Source organism: Lissotriton vulgaris, chromosome 2_1, assembly GCF_964263255.1.
Source record: "Lissotriton vulgaris chromosome 2_1, aLisVul1.2, whole genome shotgun sequence".
Taxonomy (NCBI): Eukaryota; Metazoa; Chordata; class Amphibia; order Caudata; family Salamandridae; genus Lissotriton; species Lissotriton vulgaris.
The window spans coordinates 1,668,093,930-1,668,106,664 of NC_141687.1; the positions used below are offsets into that span (position 1 = coordinate 1,668,093,930).

Consider the following 12,735-nt stretch of genomic DNA (forward strand, 5'->3'; position numbering starts at 1 on the left):
TTCAGTTAGACCACAGGCCTGCATGACATTTTATTAGTCCCTGGATTACATCTTTCATAGACATTTCTACCTGGTGTAATCAAATTACAATGATGCTGTTCGAGACATTTTATTACTGTTGACTATTCTCTGTGTTTTTGAAAGCTGAAGCAGGGACTAGTGTTTGTCGTTCACATTTGCCCTGCTGTATATGGTTAGTGAAGCTGTGGGGTTTGCTCAAATGTTGTACAAAGTTGTAGCCGCCATTTTCCAGCAGGAGCTTTCATTTTCTTGTTCTCTGTATCTGGAGGTGAGCATGCAAATGTTGGCCATTCTAGTTCTCCCATGTAATGTTCATAATTTGAACCTTCTGCTTAGATTAATAGGGTAATCCACAGGTGTCTGCCTGATGGAAACTGTCTTTTGTTTGTACTGTGGGTGTAGTATAATCCATTAAAAGTCTCACTGTCCCTGGGCATTTAGTTGGTAGCATTTGATTTTATAAAGGCAATTACAGTTCCATTTTGCAAAGGGTTGGGTGCGTTTAATAGTGACTCTTCCTTTCATTTGCTATTTTTAGGTCGAACCTAAGTAACGCGCATGCAAGACCTGTTGTTATCTCCTCTATCGTCTTTTGGCAAGCCCATGAATTGCCATTTGTTTGTTGTGCCATTTAGAAAAACTTGATTTGTATTGGTGCATTGGGTCTGATTCTCCCACCTTTGGGTGCTTGGATCACGCCCAGGCGATTTCAACCATTGTTTGCTTGTGTTGGTCATCCCAATACGTCCCCGGTTCCTCCTGGTCATCCTGACCTACCTTTTAATTTTGTAGGCTATCGACATAGTTTTAGGCTTTCAGGCCATTTCACGGAGCAATGCTCTGTTCAGCACCTGCAAAGTGGCAATTTCTGTCCGGTAGCTGTTGACCTAAAAATGCAAGCCCTATTACATTTCTAATGCTTGTTTACTTTAAATAGTTGATTTTCTTTCTTCTGCTGGACACATACACACATGTCAGTGTCCAGAAACACATAGACCACAGTAGGATGTAAGGGAAACCATTAGCAACTGGAACATTAAACTTTCCATAGAGGGCCAGGTTTGTGTATCCACACCAAACCGTACACAAACTTTGTCCATCAACATGCATGGGAAGGGTCTAAGTTGGGGATCAATTTATGGTGAGATGGGATTTATAAAGAAAACTCATAAAAAGCATCAGCAAATTCCCCAATATCAGTGACAATAAGCCTAATCTACAGTCAAAATCATGATTGCCTTATTAAAAAGAAAAATAAAGTCTAAAAAATATATATATCATGGTAGCCTTATGAAATGAGAATGAAAGTATAAAAAATATATTTATCATGGTAGCCTTCGCCACCCAATCCGGAAGGAAAAACGCATGCTCCAACAGCACGCCACCTTCTTAAAATTGAGAGAGTGACAGTCAAATTATTTCTCAGCAACAACAAAAGTCTTTTTTTCTTAATTTAATGGACAGTGACAGAGATGACTCGTTCCGCGATGGCTACAGCTCATTGTGTTCAAATTCCACTTAGGTGACTTTGAAAACATCCTTAAATATAAATAAGATTCAGACACAGTGCTGCTGGTGTGAATGTGCATTAGTTACATTATATACCGGTTTCACTTGTCAAACATGTGGGGCACAGGATATATACAAATGAGGCAGATGCGTGCTATAATCCGTGAGTCAAATGGAGAGCGAGCTAGGGGCCTCTAACTAAGGATTCTGGGTAATGTCCTCACTGCTTAATCAAGGACAGTGTACCAAGTCTATACATTGAGGGAATTGTGAACCTACAACAGCAAACAGTGTTAAGTCATTATGTGCAAGGCGATTTATCAGTTTGTGGTCACACTATGTGTAACATGATACATGAATTTATAAAGATATTGTACTAAACTATGTGGTCCAGGCACATAGTGACCCCAATTGCATTAATTGGATGGGTAATCACAAGTTCATGGCAGTAAAGTATGTGGATTAAGCAATTAGTAAGTTCACAATAATATGTTTAAGGCACTTAGTGAGTTCATAAGGATAATGTACCACAACACTACATGTAAGGCATTTAGAAATCTCACAGTGGCAATGTACCAATGCTCTAAGGCTAAGACAAAAAAATAGTTTCAAAGGACACTATGTCAAGGCACTATATGAAAAGCAATTAGTGAGTGAGTTTATGGAAACATTGGACCAAAGGACCATGGAAAGGTCACTATGAGAGCTCATAGGCAGTCTATGTACAGTCATTAGTGAGCTTAAAAGAACACACTATCAGAGCACTAGCTGTTTAGCAAAATTTTTACAGGACACTGTAGCAGGTCTTCGTGTACAAGTTTGAAGTTCTGAAAGTAAGTGAGTTCACATACACAACACCAAGGCGCAATGAGTGAGGCCACTAGTGTGTTCACGAGGAAGAGTTGTGGCACACTGGTAAGGTGAATACAGAAAGACAACATTTCTCGACATTATAGTGAAGGTATTCATTGAGTTCAGTAGTGCAGCAACACGCTGTGGGTAGGTTCAGGGCTCACGAGGGCACTGCACCAAGAAGAAACAAGGCACTTTCACTGAGATCGTGGTTGAGTTCACTGCACAGTGGGTAATCCTTTCTGGGTGTGAGGATAATTACCCAAATGACCAACGTATGTTCCCTGTTTGAGAGCAAAATCTACACCCACATAGCAATGACTGTAAATTGGATTAACCGCTTGGGTCTGAACTGTTCTGCAGGTGAGAAAAGGCGCAAAATAGGTAGATGTCCATTTTGGGGGATCATTTTGTGCTTCCAGTTGAGTTCAGCGTCTCTCAAAATGACCACTTCAGATTCATCTGGAACGTTTTAAAACAGAACCTAAGAAGAAATCTACATCCCTGCGGGAACCATGATTGTTGAACGTTTTGAAGGTTCGATGTTGAGGCGCAAGGAATCCGCAGGAGAACCATGCTGAAAGGGTCTTTAAAGAGGGGCTAACCAGGAGCTTTGGTCCAATTTGATTGCAGCAGAAGCTCTTTTCAACAACTCTTGAGGGGTCCGGGATGTCCATTATTTTCAGAGCTCACAACTTTCAGGAAAATTGGTTTCGACATAGCATTTCAAGGTAGGCAAGGGATTCCTCAGAGTCGGTCTCTTGTTTTAGAGTTCGTTTTTCAAGTCAGGGAGTGTTACTCTTTCTTCTTCCTGGCATCTTGCTGTGAATGGTGTCTCTCCCTGCTGGGCACCATCAGTAAGTTTGAGTGACAGTCGCCCAACTTGATGCCAGCCTGGCAATGGTGGAGTCGTACTGGCTATCACCGGAGGGCACCTCTGTTAGACTACCATCATAGGTTGGAGAGGCTGAAGGTGTTTGGATGGTGGAGGTTAGGCTACTGTAAGACGAGGTGGGTCCTCGAAGGAACTGGGAGCCAGGTGGACTCTGAGACGGTGCAGGGCTGGGTGAGTTACTGCCACCGAGTGACCACAGACCTGTGTACTGACTGAAAGAGACAAGAAATACTGTTGATACCACTAAAAAGCACAATCACATCTTTCAGGAGACTAAGTAGCTAGTGGATGCTAAAGCGCATATTTATGAGTGGGGTGTCGTTGCACTTGCATCATGCAACGTGGTGCATGCGTGGCACAAGCCCAAAATGCGATTTATGAGGCCACACAAGGCCACCTTGCATGGCCCTGAGTAACGAAATGAACAAACAAAACTTGAGGGGCCTCTCCAGCTGAAGTGCGATGCTGAGGGGGCCCCCTGGAGGTTGGGCAGGGGCTGTGGGGGGCTGTGTTACGCCCCTGGGTGTTGCGTGGGTGTTCCCTTGCAACATTCATGGATTTTGACACATTCCCAGATTGCACCAAAATGCTATGCCTTCCCAGGTGAAGCGTAATGAGGCCAAATATCTTCATTCCTACTCGTTACTTCCTATTTCTATGTGTGATGCATTCTGTAGCACACATAGAAAGAGGAAAATTCCTCTGGGGACTGTTTTTGTGCAAGAAGGTGCCCCTTCCTGCACAAAAAATGCTACTTACAATGTAGGCACCCTTGCACCATGGTGCAAGAGTGCCTGCCCTGGTGCTAGGCAGCCAAAACAGCGCAGGCGCAGGCGCAGGCGCAGGGTCAAAGGCAGGAATGCACCACATTCTTTTAAATATTGCACTTTCCTTCCCTTTCCCGTTCACGCAGCTCAGCAAGGTGACTTTCTGTACTACGTAGTGTGACTTTGCCAAGGATATGGGTTGATATTCTTCCTACTCAGACCGAGGCCCTTATTTACGGGGATTTGGTGCAGGGCAGCACAGCAAGTCATCTTGCTGCGCTACCCAATACAAAATTGAAAGGGCAGGAATGCACTGTATTTTTGCAACACAGTGCATTCCTGTCCTTTCCCCCTGCATTAGCTCCGTTTCAGCAGCCCAGCACCAACGCAGGCCCCCTTGCACCATGGTGCAAGGATCACTGCATTGTTGGCAGGATTGTTTCTGTGCAGGAAAGGAAACCTACCTGTACAAAAACATTCCTAAGAGGTGTTTTCCTCTTTCTATGTGTGCTTCAGAATGCAGCACACATAGAACGAGGAAAAAATTAGGAGAAATAAATACATTTTTCCTTGTCACACTTCACCTCAGGAGACGTGAGGATTTGGAGCTTCCCCAGGTTTATATGATCTTGTTATGGGTGTGCATGGGAAAACCCACTGCAACGCCCATGGAACGCCGCCCGAGCGCAGAGTAAGACAACGCAGCGCTTTGCACTGCCTTTCATTAATCCATATCTATGAGGCCACCCAAAAACACGCATAGTGGTTTTGCGACGCCCCATAAATACGATTTAGTAATCTACGCCACTGGAGCATCACAAAAATGAAGCTCCGGCAGCACAAGGAGGCATGTAAACAAGCCCTTGAGTTCACACAGTATGGTCTGAAAATCACCACTAAAAATGAGGAAGCCTCTGCAGAACATTGATCACTTCCAGGCAGGCCAGAGACGCTGAAAGTACCAGAGTGGCTGGCTACAGTCTCCCTTCCAGGTCTAACCTTTCAGAAGCTACAGACCTCCCTGCAGATGTCCCTAGGTGCCACCGACACAAGCACCATTACATACACTCACACGCTAAGAGCTAGGTGTGTATTTCACACCTATCCATGTTCTCTAAATGTTTGCGGACAGTTTGAATAATTTGCTGAATCATTCAAACCAATGTCTGTGGGATTCTATGCAGAATGCAGTTAATTATAGGAATGTAGTGATTGTTCAACGGAAATGCGCACATTTGTGAATACATTTTTTATATGCCTAGATTAAAGGGTACTAATTTTATGCTAAAGTCACTGGATTCCACACCATGATTGTGTTTCATGTCAGTGACATATGTTGCAAAAAGAATTTGAATAAGGGCCATATGTATCATCAAACTATTTTGTATTTCCTAAATAACGAATTTTAAGGAATCGCTATTTAGGAAATGCAAAATGGTATGTATGATCAAAATCGCTTTTTATTTGCGATTCCTTAAGCTTCCTTATTTGCGAATTCGCATTTTGCGAATTTGCAATTAAGGAATAATTTCCAATGCATTCCTATGGGCCAGGAGGCCCATAGGAATGAATGCAAAATAATTCTCAAATTGCGAATTCGCAATTTGCTAATCGCAATTTGAGAATTATTGCAAGGTTGCAGGGGTGTCTCAAAGACACCCTGCTGCACCCCTGAAAAGAACATGTGTGTGCAAATGGCACACATACATGCCCTATAGGCATGTGTGTGCATCATATGCCACCTTTAAAAATACCAATTTATGCATTTCTGGAAGAATTCGCAAGTTTCCATCAACTGAAAGTTGGTGGTAATTTGCGAATTCTTAAACAAAATTTGTAAGCTAAAATTGCTACATACATAGCATTTAAGGAATTGCAAATTTGCGATTCCCTAAATGCTATGGAAAAATAAGGAATCGCACAAGTTTGCAATTCCTTATTTTGGTAATGTTTCATACATTACAGACCGTGCAAAACGGCCATTTGCGAGTCGCAAAGGCCGAAATTCTGCGAATTTCGGCCTTTGCGATTCAAAAACGGCTTGATACATATGGCCCTAAGTCTCTTAAGTGTGAACACAGGGGCGTCATACATGTTTTCTGGGGAATGAAGCAATTGTAAAGACAGCACCAACCTCGAGGAAGGGGCTGCACCCGATGAAAGTGGCAACACGCCAGTCGATGCAGAGAGTCCCAGGCTGGACCAGCCGTCGGGTGCCGGCAGCATTGAGAAGGCAGCTGAGGTATCCATGTAAGGATCTGTGGGAACATGACAAATCAGCAAGCATTAGAAACACTAAACAGAGATGGGTTTGTGTTCAGGGCTGTGGAGAAACGTGTGCATGGCAGCGCAGGCATAAAGTATACATAAAGCCACAAAATTGCCGAAAACAGTCCTAGCACATTGAGAAATACTTAATACAATACACAAATAAAAACAATTGTGATTAGGGCTCCCAGTTTTATGGTATTTCTTTTTTGACTTTTCCGTCTGTATTTATCCATATTTCTTTTTTGCTAATTTTATCTGTTTTTATACATATTTATTTGGGGTTTTGGAAAAATAAAGCTGAACCTGGTATATTTCCACATTTATTTAACTGGTAAATATGCACTCATGCTTGAATGTCTACTAGGTTTCAATGCTTTTAAGAAAATATGCGAATTTCAGTTTCAACCTTGTGCACATCTACTGCTGATAAAGACTCTTTACCAAAATTCCTTTCGTTTTTAGCCCCCTTACCTATCAATCCCAAAGCTATTGGCCTGGCAGTCAAAGCAGACAGTATTATAAATTACTCAAAAAGTTAATCAATTTCAGTTTTTATCCACATTTAAAAATAAATACAGATAAGACAATAAATGTTTTCTGTCTGTATTCATCTAGAAAAATCAGTAAAAACGGAAAACAGGGAGCCTTAATTTTGATTAACATTTTAGATCAGGGGTTGGCAGAGATTAGTACTCGTGTGAGGTGCCCCCCTCCCCCTTTCATTCTCAATCCTTTCTAAATTTATAAAAAGCCTGGTCAGTTTTGGGAGTGACACTGTGAGCAGACTTAATGTTCCTTAGGGTAATGCAGTGCAGTAATCAGAGTTGCTGTGCAGCATTGCGCAAGGGAAAGAAAGCAGAGCAGTGCTGTATTTATTAAAATGGTCTGCTGCTGCAGGCCCCCCCTGCGCTGGTGCACTATAAAGGGTGCCTAGCCCCACATACAACCTTTACACCATGATGCAGGGCTGTAGGCGTGCCTTCGAGCATAGGATTTGCACTTGAAGCATACCCTTTCCGTACAAACTCAGATGCCTAGGAAAACTCGGAAACATTCCACATATTGGGACGTATTTATGAAGCTTTCGTGCAGCGCAGCAAGCCGCCTTGCTGCGCTACGTGGAAGGGAAAGGGTGGGAATGAGCCGTATTTTAAATTATAAAACATATTCCTGTCCTTTCCTGCTTAGGGCCAACGAAGGCACCCTAGCGCAGTGGTGCGAGGGTACCTGCGTTACAGACATCATTGTTTCTGTGCAGGAAGGGACACCTTCCTGCACAAAAACAAACCTCTCAGGCTTTTTACTTTTTCTATGGGTGCTGCATAATACACCACAAAAAGAAAGAAGAAAAACGAGAAATAAAATATATTTCCCCTCGTTACCCCTCAGCTGGGGAGGCGTAGCAATTTGATGTATTCCCAGGTTTGCAAACAAGAAAGAGTTTGACGAGTGCACTCCAGTTTTTTCTTTTCATAAATTCATATTCCTCCTTTGAATTGGATTGTGTGCAAGCCCGGAAGTGTCGCCACCATCTCAACAGGTTGTATTCCCAGGTTTACAAGTAATGGTCAGTCTGGGGAGGCACCAAAATCCATGAGTGAATGCGTGGGAACACCCACGCTCCACTCACGGAATGCCTCCCTGGGGCAAAGTTGCGCAATGCAGGGATTTGGGCTGCCTTGTGTTGCTTTTGATTTATCAAGCCATGTAGGGGCACGGAAGGTGGCTTTGCGTGGCTTGACTGATCGGACTTATGTTTTGATTCACCCAAGAGCCCCCTTGCATGGGCAAGGGCGACCAAAACCTACATAAATATGCTCCATTGTATGTATACTCTGCAGTGCAGCACACATGCAATGTGTAGAATGTTTGGAGAAATGTAACCTTTTATCAATGTTAACATCTGCTTCAACAAGGATTTTGTTTTAGACGCACAGCCAAGTCAGGCTATCTTTGTAGATCGAGTTTTGTATCAGAAACTATGGGTGCTTGTGCAGATCTGCCCAAGTAACACCCAAGTAATGCACCCTTAAAGCAAAGGTGAACAAACAACGCAGAGCAATTTTTGCATTGAGAAAGCGGCACTTTTTTCAGCACAATATACCAAATATGCTGGGATATAAATACCCTTACAAGATTTGCGTCACTCTATGTGCAAAGTATTTGCAAATCCGGGGTGGAGCATACTGGGGTAGAGTTCACATATACACTCAGCTGTCATCAGAGCGGGCAACATTAGTTCAGGACACTGCTCTAAAAAGGCAGATAGACAGAATTTTAAAATAGTCGAGATAGCCTTGCAGGTTGGTGAGCATGGTACATACGCAATAAAAAGAGCTCTTCCTGTGGCAGCAGTCTTCATGGGTCCACACCATTGAAGTTTCAGTTTCAGTGCATTGTCCGTTTGATATCATACGTAAAACGGCAATACAAACAATTCATGTACACACCATTTAATATATACCCTGCCCCACAGCGTCCTCACAGCTGGACCTCTAAAGAGTACACAAGAGTACAAACACAGTGTGCATGGGCACTCAGGCATAGGCGGCATGCATGGTGGCGGTTTACCTTAGGGGAGTATGGTCCAGCCTGCCCCACCGCCCAGGGTGAAGTGGGAGAACATTACATGAGAAAGGTGGTGGGGGAGAATATTGCATGAGGAGAACAGTCACTGTGGGGCAGGAGGCAAGTAATATGACCCTGTCCCTTGTGGGGTTTGCCACTTTTTACAAGCCATTTATTCATCTTTTTAGATCATGAAAGGGACTAAAACCGGAACCTAAATCTTATTTTGTATGAAACACGGTGCATTCTTTCCTAAACTGGAAATTCTGCATATTTGCTTTAATAATCATTTAAAAGTAATTGAAACAGCTCCAAAGTAATTTTAATTGCTTTTTAAATGCATTTTTTAAAGTGGCAGAAATACTTTTGCTGATTTTACAGACTTTTTTATTGATCCATACGCTTGACTAATATAATACGCAGTACAGGGTAAAGGTAGAGACAAGCGAAAGGCATGTAAGTCACTGAGTTGGTGCAGTGAAAATTATAGAAAGTGCAAAGAGCCGATGCTGCTTCTCTACCGATCTCCACTATCAGCATGCTGTTAAAAATACAGGCGCGAAAAAAGAGAACAAGGGAGACCCTACTCACAAAGGAACCAGGGTAATGCGTTTATCCAGAAAAACAATGGTTCCTGTGGCATATCACTTTATGAATATTTGATTAACTGGGACTTAATACCAATCCAAGTATTAGAGAAAGGGTGGCATCAAGGAGAGAAAGACACAATTACATCCGTTTCAAACCATTTTTTTATATGCTTCAAATGACAAAAATAATTAAAACAGTTTTGACTATGACATATAATACAATATACAAAGTGCAATGTGTCCCCAGTGATTTGTGAAGTAACCAAAAAACAACGTGTGTACAGTTAGGTGAACTATACAGGTTACAGTGGTGGCTATTTACAAGAAGGAGACATGACTCAGACCAATTATTTAAATCAATTGTGGAACAGCTGCTATACAATCATAGGCACTGTGTGAGTCTTATTCGCCTCCAAGTACGTCGACGGCGTTTCGACCCTTAGAATGAGGGTCTCATCAGGACTGGGAGTGAGGGACGTCTTATAGTGGGCTAATGAAAAGTATAACCCATGCGTGTAGAAGTAAACTGAATTTACTTACAGTGAACCTGGCCGGGCACACTGTCATAGACACCTTGGTAGTTGTCGTCTATCTGTCTCTGACAGACGGTGCCGGAAGACAGCGATCGAGCTGGTGGACAACGCGCCCAGAGAATCTCTGGTCATTTCGGCGGTGACGGCACCGTCCGCCGAGACAGATAGACTACAACTACCAAGGTGTCCATGACAGTGTGCCCGGCCGGGTTCACCTAACTGTACACACGTTGTTTTTTGGTTACTTCACAAATCACTGGGGACACATTGCACTTTGTATATTGTATTATATGTCGTAGTCAAAACTGTTTTAATTATTTTTGTCATTTGAAGCATATAAAAAATGGTTTGAAACTGATGTAATTGTGTCTCTCTCCTTGCTGCCACCCTTTCTCTAATACTTGGATTGGTATTAAGTCCCAGTTTATCAAATATTCATAAAGTGATATGCCACAGGAACCATTGTTAAAAATACAGATGCTGACTGGTCCCAGACAGCTATAGCCCTGGTCACCATTATTATAAACTGGAACACCTTTTGCTAGTATTCATTGACATTGGATTGAACGGACTGTCTATCCCTTGATATGTTTTTATATAAACTTTGTAATACGTTGTACTTTTCTTCAAATTGGGGTAAAGGTACTTGGGGGCATATTTACAATAAGTGGCGCTTCAGCAGGGATGGGCCACTTATTGTACGCCATGTCTCTGCCACCATGGATGCGCCGCATTTACAATGCGGCGCACCATGGGGCAAAAAAAACGGCACAGATGCGTCACGCATCTGTGCCGTAAAAGTGGCGCATTGCCGGAGTTTGGTCGCAAGCTCGACGCAGCTCCAGAAATGCTCTGGGGGCCCTATCTTGTTAATGCTGCGTCGATCCTTACGCCTGCTTTAAGCAGGCGCAGGGTTTTGACGCAGCATGGTCCTCAAAGTGACTGAGTGAAATTTTGAAGATTTCACTCAGCCACTTTTAGGAGGCGTTCCTGCGCTGGAACGCCCCCCCCCCTTGCGCAGGAACGCCTCCTTCTGGCGCATCTCCCAGATGCGTCACGTTGTAAGTACCCCGCACCATGGTGCATCTTTTGCGCCGCCACTGCGTTACAAAAGTGATGCAACAGCGGCATAAAAGTGGCCCAAAGGGCCTGTAAATCTGCCCCTTGGTATCTTACCCATTATAGAAATGGGGTAACCCAAAAACGGTTGTTGGACCTGGGTAATCGATATTATTAGCAAAAACAATGGCCCAACCCGAGATAGATTATTGGCTCAATGAATCAGTACTCACAGTTAATCATTTTTTGTGACTGAATGAGTATTAGAATTAATCACCTCTTATAGATTTAATCAAAAAATATTCATTCCACTTAAAAAGCATCCACCTCGAGAAAAACTAATTTATTCAAACAGGAGTTTTAATAAATTGCTCCAACACAGCGAGAAAATTCATATATACATTAATAAAATTTCAAAAAACGAACGGTAACAAAGAGAGCAGCGTGCTTCTACAAGGGTGCCGGAAAAAAGAAAGAAAACGTGGTTTTGAAAGAAAAGGGTGTAAGCCTCAACAGAATAGTGACATAGGGTTTATTAAAGTTGAAAGAACAGTGCTGTACAAAAATTCAGCAAATTATGCAATAAGGCCACTGATTGCTTATTTCACTTTTAACATTTATACATTCTTTAGGTGGCATGTATAATGTTTGAAACGACAGTGGTCCTATTTTTTGGAGAAGAGCATCGACGTTTCGACCCGTCTTGGGGTACAGGGGTGGCTGGGGACCTCGACCTGCGGGTCTTCCTCAGGACGTGTATGACACAAACTTCGTACCGTGGTTGAAAAAGCTGTGAGCCCAAAATTTTTCTTTACATGGGATGATCAAGATCCTCCTACGTCTGGATGGTCTTAAAAAACTGATTGGTCACAGTCCCACTTCTAAAGTTCCGAGTTAATGGTCGTTGGCCTTCCACATAGTTATTCAGGTGATGATGTCGAAGGTAACATATAGGACTTAGTCCGTTACTTTTAGTGTTCATATACGGACATCATAGGTGAATATAGATGAAGCTCAGTCTCTGCGCCAAAAGATTTCTTTGGATTCATAGGATGGCGGCCCTCGCTTGGATATGTTCGCGAAAGTCGAAATTATCCAACCCGGCAATTTAGGGCGCAGGTGTGTTTGTATGCTGGCGACGACTCATCAAGTCCAGGGGCCTCGTCTCCTTCTGGCGCATCTCCCAGATGCGTCACGTTGTAAGTACCCCGCACCATGGCGCATCTTTTGCGCCGCCACTGCGTTACAAAAGTGATGCAACAGCGGCATAAAAGTGGCCCAAAGGGCCTGTAAATCTGCCCCTTGGTATCTTTCACTGAGTGTGCATGCATTAGTTGCCTCATCTACGACATTGATGAAATTGCTCCAATTGAATTCCGAAGGTACCATTGGGGCATATTTACTAGGGCATCGTGCCACCAGGTCGTCACTTTTTGTGGCTTAATGGAGCTTTGTAAATATGGTATCCTTTCATGCAGGGATCTGCGTGAAAGGGGCATGCAATGCGTGTTACCGTGGGCATCCACCGCATCACCCAGATATACAAGGATGTGTATGTAAATCTGAGGCAGCGCCAAAAAAATAACTCCATGCAAGAGCAGGCATTTGAATCGGTGATAGAAGGAGAAATACTTCATTTCTCTACGTTTTTACTTTTTCTATGCGTGCTG

The 12,735-nt window shown here is 43.1% G+C and overlaps 1 protein-coding gene across 1 annotated transcript in view; it reads right to left on the minus strand.

Moving 5' to 3' along the window:
• Positions 1-1,508: 1,508 nt before the first annotated feature.
• Positions 1,509-12,735, minus strand: part of LOC147733055 (T-box transcription factor T-A-like) — a 73,647-nt gene continuing 62,420 nt past the window's right edge. Inside the window, exons 7-8 of the mRNA XM_086958906.1 lie at positions 6,179-6,302; positions 1,509-3,489 (exon numbers count right to left, since the gene is read on the minus strand). Of these exons, the coding sequence (XP_086815032.1) occupies positions 3,237-3,489; positions 6,179-6,302 (377 nt within the window). The 3' untranslated portion in view covers positions 1,509-3,236. The remainder of the gene's footprint in view (positions 3,490-6,178; positions 6,303-12,735) is intronic.